The sequence below is a fragment of the Myotis lucifugus genome, unplaced genomic scaffold, assembly GCF_000147115.1.
Source record: "Myotis lucifugus unplaced genomic scaffold, Myoluc2.0 scaffold_511, whole genome shotgun sequence".
Classification (NCBI taxonomy): Eukaryota; Metazoa; Chordata; class Mammalia; order Chiroptera; family Vespertilionidae; genus Myotis; species Myotis lucifugus.
In genome coordinates this window covers 482,113-496,055 of record NW_005871559.1, presented here as the reverse complement: position 1 = coordinate 496,055, position 13,943 = coordinate 482,113, and the positions used below count along the sequence as shown (strand labels likewise).

The 13,943-nt window shown below is 57.3% G+C and overlaps 1 protein-coding gene across 1 annotated transcript in view; it reads left to right on the top strand.

Annotated features, from left to right (window-relative positions):
- Nucleotides 1-13,943, top strand: part of BCL7A (BCL tumor suppressor 7A) — a 23,372-nt gene that overhangs the window by 1,235 nt on the left and 8,194 nt on the right. The window contains exons 3-6 of the mRNA XM_023745040.1: nucleotides 6,448-6,529; nucleotides 8,830-8,926; nucleotides 9,008-9,032; nucleotides 11,385-11,509. Coding sequence (XP_023600808.1) covers nucleotides 6,448-6,529; nucleotides 8,830-8,926; nucleotides 9,008-9,032; nucleotides 11,385-11,509 — 329 coding nt within the window. The remainder of the gene's footprint in view (nucleotides 1-6,447; nucleotides 6,530-8,829; nucleotides 8,927-9,007; nucleotides 9,033-11,384; nucleotides 11,510-13,943) is intronic.

Sequence of the window (13,943 nt, the reverse complement as noted above, 5' to 3'; positions counted from 1 at the left end):
CCAGGCCCGGCGCCCTCGAGTCTGCGGAGTTGCAGAGCGCGAGCCGTTTAAATTTAGCGCTTTGGGCTGCCTGGAGCGAGGGCTCTTGGCGGGGAAGCAAGATGGGGGCGAGCGCGAGGAGGGGGCGCCGCGGGGGCCCGGAGCGCGGGGCACCCCTACACCCTCTCCGCTCGGCACCCAGGCGCGGGGCTCGGGCGAGCGAATGTGGTGTGTGTTTTTGCCAGAAACCGGTCCTGGGCCGCGTCTGCCTTCCCCAAACCAGCAGCAGCTCGTGTTTGTTTTGGGGAGGGAGCCGTTGTTTTGTTCTCCGAGCGGGGGGACCGGGGACCGGGGACCCGGGTTGGCCGCGCGTGTTTCTGCGGCTCGCGAGAGAGTGTCCGGCTGAGCCTCGTTGTACTGAACAGACTGAACGCTTGTTCGGCGTCGGCGGGGTCTGACTCGGAACCGGCCCGAGGGCCGGGCCTGGGGCGCCCAGATCGCCGGGTCGAGGCGGACTTGTTGAAAACTCGCAGCTCCCGGATTTCAACTTCATTATTTTTTTCCCACGGCTCTACCAGGGTCAGGGAGGGAGAGGAGCAGCCGCGATGCTCTCACGTGTCAGCGCCGGCGGGCTGGTCTGGACCCTTTATTTAAAGCATGAGAATTGGTCGCCCCACCCCCACCCCCTCCGCCACCTCCACCCCCCTTGGCGGGCTATGTTTATGTTTAGGGGTGTCATTTCTTAAGTAACGCCTCGGTCTCTAAAAACCACAGGGGGCGAGGATCCAGTCTCGCCGGATCGCAAGTTAGCTGTCCTTTCCGAGTCAACCCAACAAAAAAGGCAAGAGGAAAATCAATAAAATCCACGTGCTCGCGGGCCTCCTATGGAAAGGGCTGTCTGCAGATGGCCGGATGCCCGGCGGAGGGCTGGGTTTGGCTCCAGTGGGACAAAGAATTTTCAGAACCGTGAGAAGGGGAGGCTTTCCAAAGTTGAGATCCAAGTCCTCCGAGCCGTGGGAGCTCCCCTAGTGCGCCGGGCACCCCCCCAGGCCGACTGGAGCCATTTAAAAATGGCAGAAACAGCTGCAGGCCAAAACACACACAGGAAAGCAAGCCCACACAGCCCCTTCTCCTGTGGGGTTCCCAGAGGGAAGGCTGGAGTTGTCCCCTGAGCTCCTGGGCAAAGAAGACGGGTGTCTGGGCCTGAGTCCCTACTGCCACCGGCCTGGAGCTGAGCAAGGGGCTGGGGGCAAGCGACCCCACAGTCCCTGTTCCAGGAGGCGTGGTGGGGCCTCTGCCCCAGGTTCCCAGCGAGGCAGAGGCCCTGCACCCAGACAGCTGCTCCTGCCCGCCCGCCTGCCAGCTGCTCTGCAGGGAGGGCAGATGGAAGGATGGGGTTTTCCACCCCGTGGGCCCCACTGAGGGCCAGGCCTGTGTTTGGGGGGAGGGGAGGAGAACGGATCTCCTCCCTCCTTTTGGGAAACAATTTGTCATGTCCTCTAAAGACCTCAGGCTTTGGGATCCCAGGGCCCAGCAGCCAGTTCAGTTCCTGTTTGACCTTAGACAAACCAGGTAACTTCTCTAACCATGGCCTCGGGGTCCTGTTCCCCTCCTCCCCCCACCCCCCCCCCCCCCAAAAAAATAAAATCATGTCTCCACCAGCACTCATCCCTGTACACGGGAGCCGCCATTAAATGTTGTTTTTATGGTAAGGGGGGCTCCACAGAAACTTACATTTTGCTGATTTTTTTTCTTTCTTTTTTTTTTTTTCCTGCCCCTTCTAAGCAAAAAAACAAACAAAAAAACCACACACAAAACTTTGCCTTATGTCTTGGGTTTCCCCTGCCTGGAGAAGCCAAATCTCACCTTCACGCTGCCTTTAGGATGGGCCTTCCCGTCCATCCCGCAGACTTTGGGTTGTTTATTAACTGCGTGGCCACCTAACGTGCAGTCACTGCTGGCTGGGAGGCTGGGCTGCCAGATTTAGCAAATAAATTCATGGACACTGAGTTAAATTTGAATTTCAGGTAAACAACAAAATTATTTTTTAAAATATTTCCCTGCATCGTAAGTATGTCCCGTGCACTCTTTTGGGCCATACTTATACGAAAACGATTATTCATTGTTTATCTGAAATTCAAATGCGGTTCAGCTGTCTGTATTTTACCCAGAGGATAAAGGTGGTCACGTCTGGCATGCCATTCAGTGTGGAAGCCTCGGGTGGTGTTTCTCCCCAGCCCCAGGGACCCCACCCGTGCCCCTCTGCCAGCCCCTGCCCCTACCCTGCCCCCGCCCCGCCCCCACCCCTGCCCCCAGAAAAGCCAGCCACCAGCCGTGACCAGCCTGTCCAGAGCTGCTGAGCCTCTCCTTCCTGTCTGGTGCCCCAGCAGGGCAGGCGGGTAGAGTGTGAGGCAGCCAGAGAAGGCTGAGGGAAGGACAATGTGGGGGGGCCCCTTTCCGGAAACTGGGCCAGGTGAGGAGAAGAGCAGGGTAGGCGGGGTTCTTGGGCCGGAGGCAAAGGCTTGGGCTGAGAGGTAGGCTTAGGCTGGGGACCCCCTGGGCCTTTGGTCTGAGGGTCCCTCAGTATCTTGTGGTCGACAGAGACAGGCCTGTTCCCAAGGATTCCCATTGTCCCTGGGGGGAGGGGGGGTGGGCCTAGGGCCTCACCTGGGAACCCCGGAGGGTGCCCTCCTGCCAGACACAGGGCAGGCCAAGTGAGTCTCGGCCTAGTGAGGGTAAGGGCAGCTGTCAGCCAGGCCTCCCAAGGCATCGAGGACCAGCTCTGGGAAATGAACACAAAGTGAGGGATTTAGAGCTCTCGCTGAGGGAACCAAGTGACCCCAAAATAGTCTTGCCCTGGGACCTGGACCTGGGAGAACATTGGAAATTGGCCTTGGCCGGAGATTCTGGGTGGGTACTTGTAGTTTATATAGGAGCCCGTGCTGAAGGGGGGCTCTGCTTCTATAGCTAGGACCTCACTTAGTCTTTTCACCCAGGAGCCCAAGTCTGAGGTGGAAGACAGATCCTTAAGCATGTGGTTACCGGGGACCATCAAGGCAGGAGGGCTCGGTGCGCCCAGGGGTGGCTTCATGGCAAGGTTGGGGTGGGCCTGGTGTCTACAGGTGGGGAGAGCTGGGGGATCTGAGGGAGCCTCAGACGCTGGGGAGGAGGGTATGTGGGCTCCTTGTGATCAGATCATGTTTTTGAGAGTAGCCAGGAGTCTGGATTTCTATGTTGTTTGACTTTTTTCTTTTGCTTTTTTGTAAAGTTTGGCAAACTGATTCACATTTTTTTAAAATATGTTTTATTGATTTTTTACAGAGCGGAAGGGAGAGGGAGAGGGAGAGTTAGAAACATCGATGAGAGAGAAACATCGATCAGCTGCCTCCTGCACACCCCCCACTGGGAATGTGCCGGCAACCAAGGTACATGCCCTTGACCGGAATCGAACCTGGGACCTTTCAGTCCGCAGGCCAATGCTCTATCCACTGAGCCAAACCAGTTAGGGCTGATTCACATTTTTAAAAGCACCGTGCAGGCCAGACAAAACGGCCTGTTGGCCACTCATTTGCCACCTGAGATGTAAGGTAAATGACTGCAGCTTAGAACCCTCATTGGGGGTGGGGCCGTGTGCCCGGGGTGATGGGTTTGGGGGCGGTAGTGGGAGCTCCGCTGCTCCTCTGCGCCCATGTGGTGTGTTTCCCACGGCGCTGTCCAGCCACCCGCTTGATGAGACCCCGGAGCTCACGCGACATGTCTGTGAGATCCCTGCTCGTCCCTGGTGCTCGCTCAGTGACTCACACCTGAGCTCCGGGCCCCGTCTCTGCCTGGCTGGCTGCTGGCCGAATGGCAGGCCCGAGGTCGGGCTTTAACTCTCTACTCTGTGTCCCATAGCCCCTCAGAGTCCACACCTAGAAATGCAACTGGAGCACAGTGACCTGGGGACTCGGCCAAGGGTTGCCAGCTGGGGCATCAGGACAACCTGCTTGTGTTGAACTCATCACCTGTAGGGCCTGTAACCTCTCTGAGAAGCACCTGCCATTGCAAAGATTCATCTTCACTGTTGTGTGGCCGGCAAACCCAGACCTGGTCCAGGGTGGTCATGGCTGTTGGCTGGCTTTTCCCGGGGCCAGATCTGAAAGGTGTCTTGTGTGTTACAAGTCAATTTCTTTTAAAAAAATTATTATAATTTTTTTTTAGTGATTTGAGAGACGAAGGGAGAGGGAGAGAGAGATAGAAACATCAATGATGAGAGAGAATCATTGATCAGCTGCCTCTTGCACGCCCCCTACTGGGAATAGAGCCTGTAACCCCGGGATGTGCCGTGACTGGGAATCAAACCATGACCTCCTGGTTCATAGGTCAGTGCTCAACCACTGAGCCACACTGGCTGTGTGTTTTTCGTTATTGTTTTTAACACGATCAAACTGTGGATTTGCTGACCTACTGGAGCCCAGGCTCAGGCAGCCAGTTGAGGCCTTGTGAGCGGTGAGTGCCTCTGGTCGCGTGCACAGGTACCAGCAGTTGGCACTTCTGCCCAGCATCTGTTGCTGATGTGCTCTGTGGAATGGATTCTTCATTTTCACGGGAGACAGAAGCGCAGAAGGTGGGCTCTGGGGTCACAGCCTGTGTCCAGTCCCGGTTCTGCCATTGAGTAGCTACGTGACTATGAACTAGTGGTCTCACCGCTCCGGACCGCCCGTCTCCCCGTCTGTAAAGTGGGGTGATAGTAGTCCCCCTCTCGTAGGCCTGTCGGTGATGTCTGGGAGAGAGGGCATGTAAACAAAAGGCTTGGCCCGAGGCCTGGGCACACAATGGCTATTATGATTGTTGCTTTGTCACTGAGACTGTTTCTTGGAACGCCCCTGTCCCTTCCTGGCACCTTCTGACTATTCAGGATGGAGGTGGGGGAAGACTCAGACTGAGGATGGTCCATCCTGCCCCCGGGGAGGTGTGAGTACTGGCTCCGGGGAGAATGCCTTCACCTCCCCGTGCCTCCATTTCTTTACCCGCCACCTGGGGAAGGTGACCGTTCTTGCCACACAAGGTTATGGGAGGAGTAGAGCAAGCGTGTCCCGTGCTTAGCACAGAAAACATACCAGAAAGGTCACGCGTGTGATAGTAAAACGGTCCCTCGCTCCCTCCAGAGGGAACGCGCGGGCCCGTGAAGTCCAGTGTCGGGGGCAGAGGTGTCTGTGGTTTGGGGGAGGTGGTTTTGAGTTGCTCGGGCACCCAGAACCCCCCGTGGTGAAGGGGGCGCCTGGTGGCTGTGACGTGAGGTCCCCCCACCCCACGTGGAGGGGAAGGCCCAAGACTGAGACCTGGGCAGGGAGGTTGGAGAAGGTGCTAGACAGCCCACGAGCAGAGGTGCCCACCCATGCACCGTCCTCGGTTCTGGCGGAACCTTGTCACTGGAGTGGCTGAGGGTCCTGGCAACTACGTCACCTGTTCCAGGGGTGCATCTGGCCCCAGCCTCCCACTTCTCCCGAGATGGTGCCAGGGGCGTGGACCCTGGGGCCAGAACTGCCCGGGTTCGAATCCCGGCTCTCCCTCGGGCGGGTCATTCCCGGGGTTTGGGGCAGGAAGGGATACGACCTGGCTTATGGACTGCAGGGGGTCAAGGTGGAACAATAGTTTAGAGAATGACAGTGGCTTGGAGCAGAGTGCTGGGGAGGAGCGGGGGGTCATTACTATCCTTCGTGAAGACCGGCGACCCCTCTTCCTCCTAGTGGCTGGCGATTTTCTCCTCTTCACTCATACGCCCGCCTCTGGCAGCAGGAGCCCCAGACACTGTCCCCCAGGAGTTTAGGATGGGGCCGGGCAGGGGTAGGGGCAGCTGTGCAGATGGGGACCTTCGGAGACAAGGCCCCGAAGCACCTGCCAGGCTCGGGGCATCTCTCCAACCGGCTGCTGCCCACGGTCCAGGCTGGGCTTCCCCGTTACGACCCTCGACCCTTGGTATCGGCGCTTGGGGCCTTCCCTTGGGGGTTTGCCCTGCTCTCCTGCCCCCTATGCTGCTCCAGAGGGCAGAGCGAGGGGTGGTTAGTCCAGCTGTGTGACCCTGCTTCTCTCACCCCCCCCCACCCCCGACCTCAGACCCCACCCCCAGGAGGAAACACCTGGCTGGCCTGAAGCCCTCGCTGCGGCCCAGAGGGGCTTGGCTGGCCCGGCCTGCTGGCTCTGTGCGGGGGAAGCTGGAGGGACCTGGGGCCCAGTTCCCCTCGTCCAGGGGAGTCATCCTCATGGCAGCCGCTCTCCCGCCTCCCAGTCTTGCCAAGCACTTCCTTCCAGGCATCCGAAGCCTTGAACACCACAGTCTGAGGTAGCCGACATAGCGCTTGTCCTCTTAACCCCGAGCGGCCACCACATCACAGCTGCCCCGAGGGAGTGCGGTCAGGGCCCCCACAAGGGCGGAGCAGGGCCCTGCCCCAGAGCCCCTGGTAACAGGCTCTTCCTCCTCCTCCGCAGGGAGAAGAAGTGGGTGACGGTGGGTGACACATCCCTGCGGATCTACAAGTGGGTCCCTGTGACGGAGCCCAAGGTTGACGATGTGAGTATGAGGGGCCCGCCCTCTGGAATATCCCCTGCATGGCATCTCTTGGGCAGAGAGCCCCACGGGTTGCCCGTGGTGACACACCTTCCCCAGGGACCCTGGGCACCATGATTTGGGGGCTGCCGTAGGGGTACCCACAGACCGGCGGATGCTCCCCATCATGGTAGCACCCGACTATAGGCTGGGTATTACCTCGTTTATTTCTCATGCTGAGTCTGTGGAGCTGATCTCTGTCTTCTCTGTACAAGTGAGGACACGGGCTCAGAGAGGGGAAGCCATTTCCCCAGAGTCACACAGCAAGGGCCACGTCCGTCTTGACTCCGGGGTCCATGCTCTCTCCACTCTGGAGACCCGTAGCTCCAGGAGGGGTGGTGACTCTGCCCACTAGGGGGAGCCCCAGCGGCTGTGCTTGATTTTAGGGAGGGAGGGATGATGACAACCCTCCCGGCAGTTTTTCAGCTTAGAGGCTCTGCGGCCAGGGACTCCCCAGACCCCAGGTCAGCTACTCTAGTTCCCAGTCAAAATCCTGAACAGTCCCACCTCCAGGCCTTTGCAGGGGCTGTTCCTCCTGCCTGGAGTGCCTTTCCCGTTCTTGTGATTGGCCCCACCTCCAGGAAGGTGGCTCACATGGAGCTGCATGGTTTCATTTGCTCCTGGAGGTGACAGGATCGTGATTGGCAGGTTTAGAGGGGGCCAGAAAGGCTGGTTGAAAGCCGCTGTCTTTGGTTACCAGCCTTGAGTCTCCTGGGGGGAGGGGCGCTGGGCTGAGAACATGGGTGCTTGTCACTTCTGGTTCTGTCTGGTCTGGGTTCGTGGAGCCACCAGAGCTGCCTTCCTCAGCGGCCCCGAGACCTAGACCACTGCGGCATTTGGCGCTGGCCGCTCGGAGGGAGACACGGTGTGACCAGGCTCCTCAGAGGCAGCCCTGGCTCTGCCGTCGTCTGTGCCTTGCACACCCGTCAGGTGTTGTATAAACACCGTTGCCTTTGAGAAGACGTGGTCCCCTGCTCTCAAGGAATTTATAATCTCGCGGGGGGGGGGTGTATATATATTTGAATGGTCCTGATTAGATTTTGGAAGTGTCTAAAGGATCCGTTATCAGAGTAAACACAACATCCGGGCTGTCGGGAGGACGGGGCGGCTCCAGCTGGGCACAGAGCACCCCCGACAAACCCGTGATGTTGGACAGGGGACCCCACCTTGCTGGGCCTTCGTTCCCTCTTCCCTGCAACGAAGCAGTAATGTCCAGGTCCTGGGGTGTCTGTGTATCTTTTTTTTTAAATCCTTACCCAAGGATATGTGTATGGGTTTTTATTTATTTATTATTACTTTAGAGAAAGAGGAAGGGAGGGAGAGAGAAACGTCAATTGGTTGCCTCCCGTACACACCCCAACTGGGGATCGAACTCACAACCTCGGTGTGTGCCCTGACCGGGAATCGCGCCTGTAAGCTTTCGGCGTGTGGGTCGACACTCCAACCAACTGAGCTCCCTGGCCAGGGCTTTCCTGTGTGTCTTTTTATAAATTGTTTCCCTTCCCTGCGCACGACCCCACCCCACTCAGCTCACTTCCTTGTTCTTTCCTTCACCGTTAATGGCAGCCGTCCACCCCGCACCTTTTATATGAAAACGTCCTGGAGAACCTGAAATGTGTTCAGTGCTGGCATTTTCGTAGATCGTTTCCCGTTATTAAATGAAGAGCCGCCTGACTCTCTGTAATTGTTGCATCACATTACATTGAACGAACGCACGGTCATTTATTTAACGAGCCTCTTACCGATGGACACAGGGCGCTTCTGACACCGTTCCATTCCAGGTTTAAAAGTGGAACCCCACGCAAAAGCACCCCCTCCCCCGGCCCTCCTCCCCTCGTCTCCCTCTGTGGTGCCTGAGAGAGGCCGCCCTGGGGCCTGGCCACAGTGGGAGTGTGCGAGATCTGTGTTTTCCCATGGCTCCCCTGGCATCGCTGTACCTGCCCTGGGAGGGTAACCATGGCCTGGCCCCCAGACGCTCCCCCCGAAGGAGGAGGAGACCCCTGACAGCCAGGGTGTTTGCGTGCCTGTTGGTCCTGGCCCCACAGACAGGGGGGTTTGTCCCAGCCCCAGAAACCTCCCGCCACAGGGCTCTGATTCCAAAGCAGGGGAGGCCCCTAACGGGACATGTTCAAGTGCAGGCCAAGGGGAGCCCTCCAGGGACCTGGGGGCTCCAAGGGGAGTCATTCATGGCCCCCTCCAGGTCTCGCTCCTGCCCACACACACGCGATCTGGTGACTCCGTTTCTGCTCCGTTTCCTCCTCCAGAAAAACAAGAACAAGAAGAAGGGCAAAGATGAGAAGTGTGGCTCGGAGGTGACCACGCCAGAGAACAGCTCCTCCCCGGGGATGATGGACATGCACGGTGAGCTCCCCCGGCCGCCCGGCCCTCTCCTGCCAGGCCCCTGGGCCCAAGCGGCTCAGTCGTATTTTGTTTCACCAGCAGGTTCGTTCACATTCCAGGCAAAGGGGTAGGAGGGCTGGGCAGGCCTGGGCCTCTGTGCCAAGGAAGAGGCTCAGTGGAGGAGAAGAAACTTCTTTTCCAAGCCCCGCCAGCCCAGAAACATAAAGTCAAGACCTTCTTCTCACCCAGGGACAGAAATCTCACAGGAGATGTTCTTTTTGCCTCCGAGGCCTGACTTACTACACAGAAGGCTGTGTTGTATTTCCTGTTTCGCTTTGGTTACTGGGAAGCTCCACCCTGGGTTTCTGGCTTCATGTAAATCCACATCGACAGCCTTCCTTCCTTCGCTGTCTTATTTCAAAGCTTGTCACCAGCGTCCCACCAAGCATTTCCAGGCGGGAGACGCGCGTTAGCCTCTGCCGTGGACTTGGCGTCGCTGGGGTTTATGTCTCCTTTTACCTTTTTATCCGAGAGGAGGGACACACATCCCAAGCCTGTGGCTCCGTGGAACGCTCACAAACTGCACTCGCCCATGGAGCTGGCCCAGATCAAGACAGAACGTCCCCAGTGCTCCCCCTGGGGTCCCCTCCTGCCCGACATGTCACCGGTGCCCCGGGCGAATGGATCTCCCCTCTCGAATTTTTACAAAAATGGCCTTGGTCCCAGGTGTGCGGCACGGCCCAGAAAAGCAGCGTACGATTGTGGTCGTGTTTTTGAAATCACTGCTTGAAAAGCTGCAGTTTAAGGTGACTCTCTTTGCCCATGAAAGGGGATCCAAAGCAAAGGGTGTATGTGCCCCGGGACCCCCAGCTGTGCCACCCGCTCAACCACCAATGTCATTGCCCAAATAACTTTCTTTCCTGTTTTTCTTTTTATTGTGAAAAATTTCATAAGAGAGAAGAATGGAGAGAGTAGTACTGCTAATCATCCCCATATACCTACCACCTAGATTTCCACTGATATATGCCATTTCTGCCTCTTCTGTTGTTAAAAATGTGTTAACGTTTTTCTGATTGAAATACAATGTGCGTATCAAAAATGCACAGCTCTTGAGAGTAAAGTTCAGGGAATTCTGAAAATGGTATGTAGCTTGTGCTAGAGCATTTCTTTCTTTTTTAAATATATTTTATTGATTTTTTTACAAAGAGGAAGGGAGAGGGATAGAGAGTTAGAAACATCTATGAGAGAGAAACATCGATCAGCTGCCTCCTGCACACCCCCTACTGGGGATGTGCCCGCAACCAAGGTACATGCCCTTGACCGGAATCAAACCTGAGACCCTTGAGTCCGCAGGCTGACCCTCTATCCACTGAGCCAAACCGGCTAGGGCAGCATTTCTCTTTTTTTAATTTTTAAATTGATTTTAGAGAGAGAGGAAGGGCGAGAGAGAGAACCATCAATCAGCTACCTCTTACACGCCCCCCTCCCCCCCTAACTCCCCCCCCCATACACACACACACAAGGATTGAGCCTGCAACCTGGGCATACGCCCTGACTGGGAATTGAACCGGCGACAACCTGGTGCACAGGACTACACCCAACCAACTGAGCCACACTGGCCAGGGCTAGAGCATTTTAAAGTAAATTTCCCTTCATCGTGATACTTAAGTCTGTACCTGAACATTTGAGCACGCATCACTAATGAATGACATTGGTATGCTGTGTGCCTGGTGTACCATCAACCCTAACAAAATTAAGAATAACTCCTTAATGTCTTTTAGACTTAAAGCTGTATTCAAATTCCCCAGTCATCCCCCAACGTCTCTTACCAACTGGCACGTTCAACACAGGATTTACATAGTGTTCTCACATCATGTTTAGCTGTTAGAGCGCTTAAATTTCTTTTTCATCTACAGTAATCTTCCCTGATCCTTCTCCCCCTTCGTGGTATTGACTAGCAGAGCCTGGCCGGCTGTCCTGTGGAATATCCCACTTTCTGGGGTAGCTTTTCTCTCCCTTTTGTTTGGGATCAAGTGGGAGTCGGTTAGAGGCGCGATCAGACCGGACGAAACATTTCGGCAGCGCCGCCCCATGCACTGCGCTTCGGCCTCCGTGTGACTTCCGAGCCAAGCACACACGACGTCTGGTCTCCTCACCCAGAACCAGGCCTCAGACGCCCCCAGAGACTCAAAATGTGCCAGGCCTCTGTGGTTGGTTGCTTCCAAACACAGGGCTCCCGGAGCCGGTGGGGGAGGGCACTGGGTGTGCCCGTTCAGAGGTTCCGGAGGGGCCGGTGTCCCCTTGCCTGGAAAAGCGTCCTGTGGGCGGCGAAGGCGTGGGGCAAAGCTGAGCCCCCCACCCGCCGTCCCCCAGCAGCTGCGGGAAGTTCACCTGGGGCTTTCTGTTCCCCCCCCCCAGAATGACAACAGCCAACCAGAAGCTCCATAAGCGGAACGCCTTCCCCCCTTCAAAAAGGGAGAAAAGGCAGCAATTCCAGCCCCCGGCCCGGAACCCCAACCCCCTTCCATGCCCTGCGAGGGCACCAGCACCAAGGCCGACGAGGCCCAGGGCCGGAGGGCAAAGGAGGTTCCCCTGGGGCCGAAGGTACGTGCCCTCAGGGCTGGGCTCGGGGGCCTCTTCCCATCCAGACAGTCCAGCCTTCTGTCCAGGCAGGCGATGGCGGTCTTTTTTTTTCTTCTTTAATATATTTGTATTGATTTCAGAGAGGAAGGGAGAGGGAGAGAGAAATAGAAACATCGATGATGAGAGAGAATCATTGTTTGGCTGCCTCCTTCACGCCCCCCCCCCCCCCCCACCGGGGGTTAAGCCTGCAACCCAGGCATGTGCCCTTGACCAGAACTGAACCCGGCACCCTTCAGTCCGCAGGCCGATGCTCTAGCCACGGAGCCAAACCAGCCAGGGCGATGACAGGCCTTTAAGGAGGCCCTGCCATGCACCGGCCCCGGAAGAAAGGTGATGCCTGGGGCTCCTGTTCTTGGGGGGCAATTTAAAAATCACACAGTCTAGCATCTGAAAAGTAAGTGTTCTGGAGAATGATAAAGTAAGAAAGGGGGATGGGGAGTCTGGCCCCTTTATGGGGGATATTGTGGTTTTAAATCGGTGGTCCGGGGGAGCCTCACCCAGCAAATTAGGCGAGGGAGGAAGCCGCCTGGGATAACTGGGCGAGCACCGCGAGCAGAGGGGACCCGTGCAAAGGTCCTGAGGCAGGAGCATGCTCGGTGTGGCTGGAGGAGAGCGGGCGGGGCGAGGGGCTCAGACAGTGAGACCCCAGAGGAGGCGGGGCCTGGCGTGTGCAGGGTTCAGAAGGCCACTTAGAAGACCCTGACTTCCATGCCGAGTGCGCTGGGAGCCATTGGGAGCTTGCGTGCCAAGATCTGAAGGAGCACTTTGACTTTGGTTGCTGTGAACATAGGGGGGCGGGCGCGGGCAGGGTTGCTGCCATCGTCCAGGTGAGAGGGGGTGGCGCTGCACCAGGGGGGAGTGGAGGAGGCGTTAAGTGGTCTGATTGTGGAGGACGTGTGAGTGTGTTTACATGGGTCTGTGTTTGTTTATGTTGAGGTGTCTGGACCCCCTTTAAATGAGAATGTTCACATATAGACGGGCCCTGATTTACAAATGAGTTGACTTTACGATGATATGAATGAAAGCCAAACTCACTCAGTAGAAACCGTACTTTTAAAAATTTGATCTTTCCCGGGCCCCTGCTGTGCAGTCGCTCCTCGCTGGGTGCTGGGCGGCGAGTCCCCCTCCCAGACCGCCGCACGATCACGAGCCAGGGCGCGTGAACACAGGACGAGCTGGTCACATCTGGGCCGGCGCTTGCCAGCTGTGTGGCCTTGGGCTGACCGTGTCCACTCCTACACGCCTTCCTGTTTCCTTGTTTATGAGACGAGACAAATAAAAGTTGCCTCTCTTGTCGGGTCACTACAGGAAAGTAAGCGAGAGAGCAGAATGCTTGGCCGAGCCTGGCGCTAGGAAGGGCCTGGTGAGCCATTGGGGGGGGGGGGGGGACACACTAGGGCGGGGCTGTGCAGGACCAGGTGTGGGCCACATCCCGGCTGCTTCCCCGTCCTGCTTTCTCTAACCAACTGAGCTGCCTGGCCCGGGCCTGTGTCTCCCTTTAGAGGGCCCATTGCAGGAATCCGATCCCAGGTTAAGACCTTTCATAACTGCCATCCTCACCCCCCCGCCCCCGTACTCTCCCCCCACACAAGCTTTCCAGGTCCAGGTGGGAACCACACCAGGATCCCCTTCCAGCCACCCAGGCCCCTGGTCCTGTCCAGGTGCCCAGCGTGGTTCAGGCGGGACCATCACAGCGGGCCAGGCCCACCTGCCCACTGCCAAGGGCTGCCAGAGCTCCCCCCACACAGCCTCCCCAGGTGGGTGCACGCTGCCTGTGGGACAAAGCCGGTTGGTCGCCAGCTGTCGACCTTGCTTTGAACTTGTTTACTGCTGAGTGAGTTCAGGGAATGACATAATGTTCAAGCTCCCTGGACTAAATTTAGGCCCCAGGAAAATAATTTCCCCTGGGTGAGTTCCAGTCCCGTTCTGCTGAGAGAATCAGGCCGCTGTGCCGAGCCCATGAACGCGCCCGAGCTCCAAGGCCCGTTCCCACACTGAGCGCTCAGGCCAGGCAAGGGTCAGCGTGACTCCAGGCAACCAGCCTCCTGCCTGGTTTCTTAGCTTACGTCTGCGACCCCGCTGACCGCTCCACTCACAGAGCTCACTCCACAGGGTAGGGCAGGACTGTGGTCAGAGAGGAGGAGGACAGTTAAAATGGAAAATGTTTGCTATAGCAAACACATATCTATCTCTATATATAAAAAGCCAGCGACCACAACACCATAACCAGAACGACCAGTCGCTGTGGCCAGCGAACTGGCCTGATCCATCTGGGGGTAAGGCTGACCGGCCAACCTCTTGCAGCCCCTCCCTGCAGCTGGCCCCACCCCCGATGGGCCCTCACCACCCGGACCGGCCCACAGCTCCACCCCCCAGCCAGCCCCACCCCTGATGA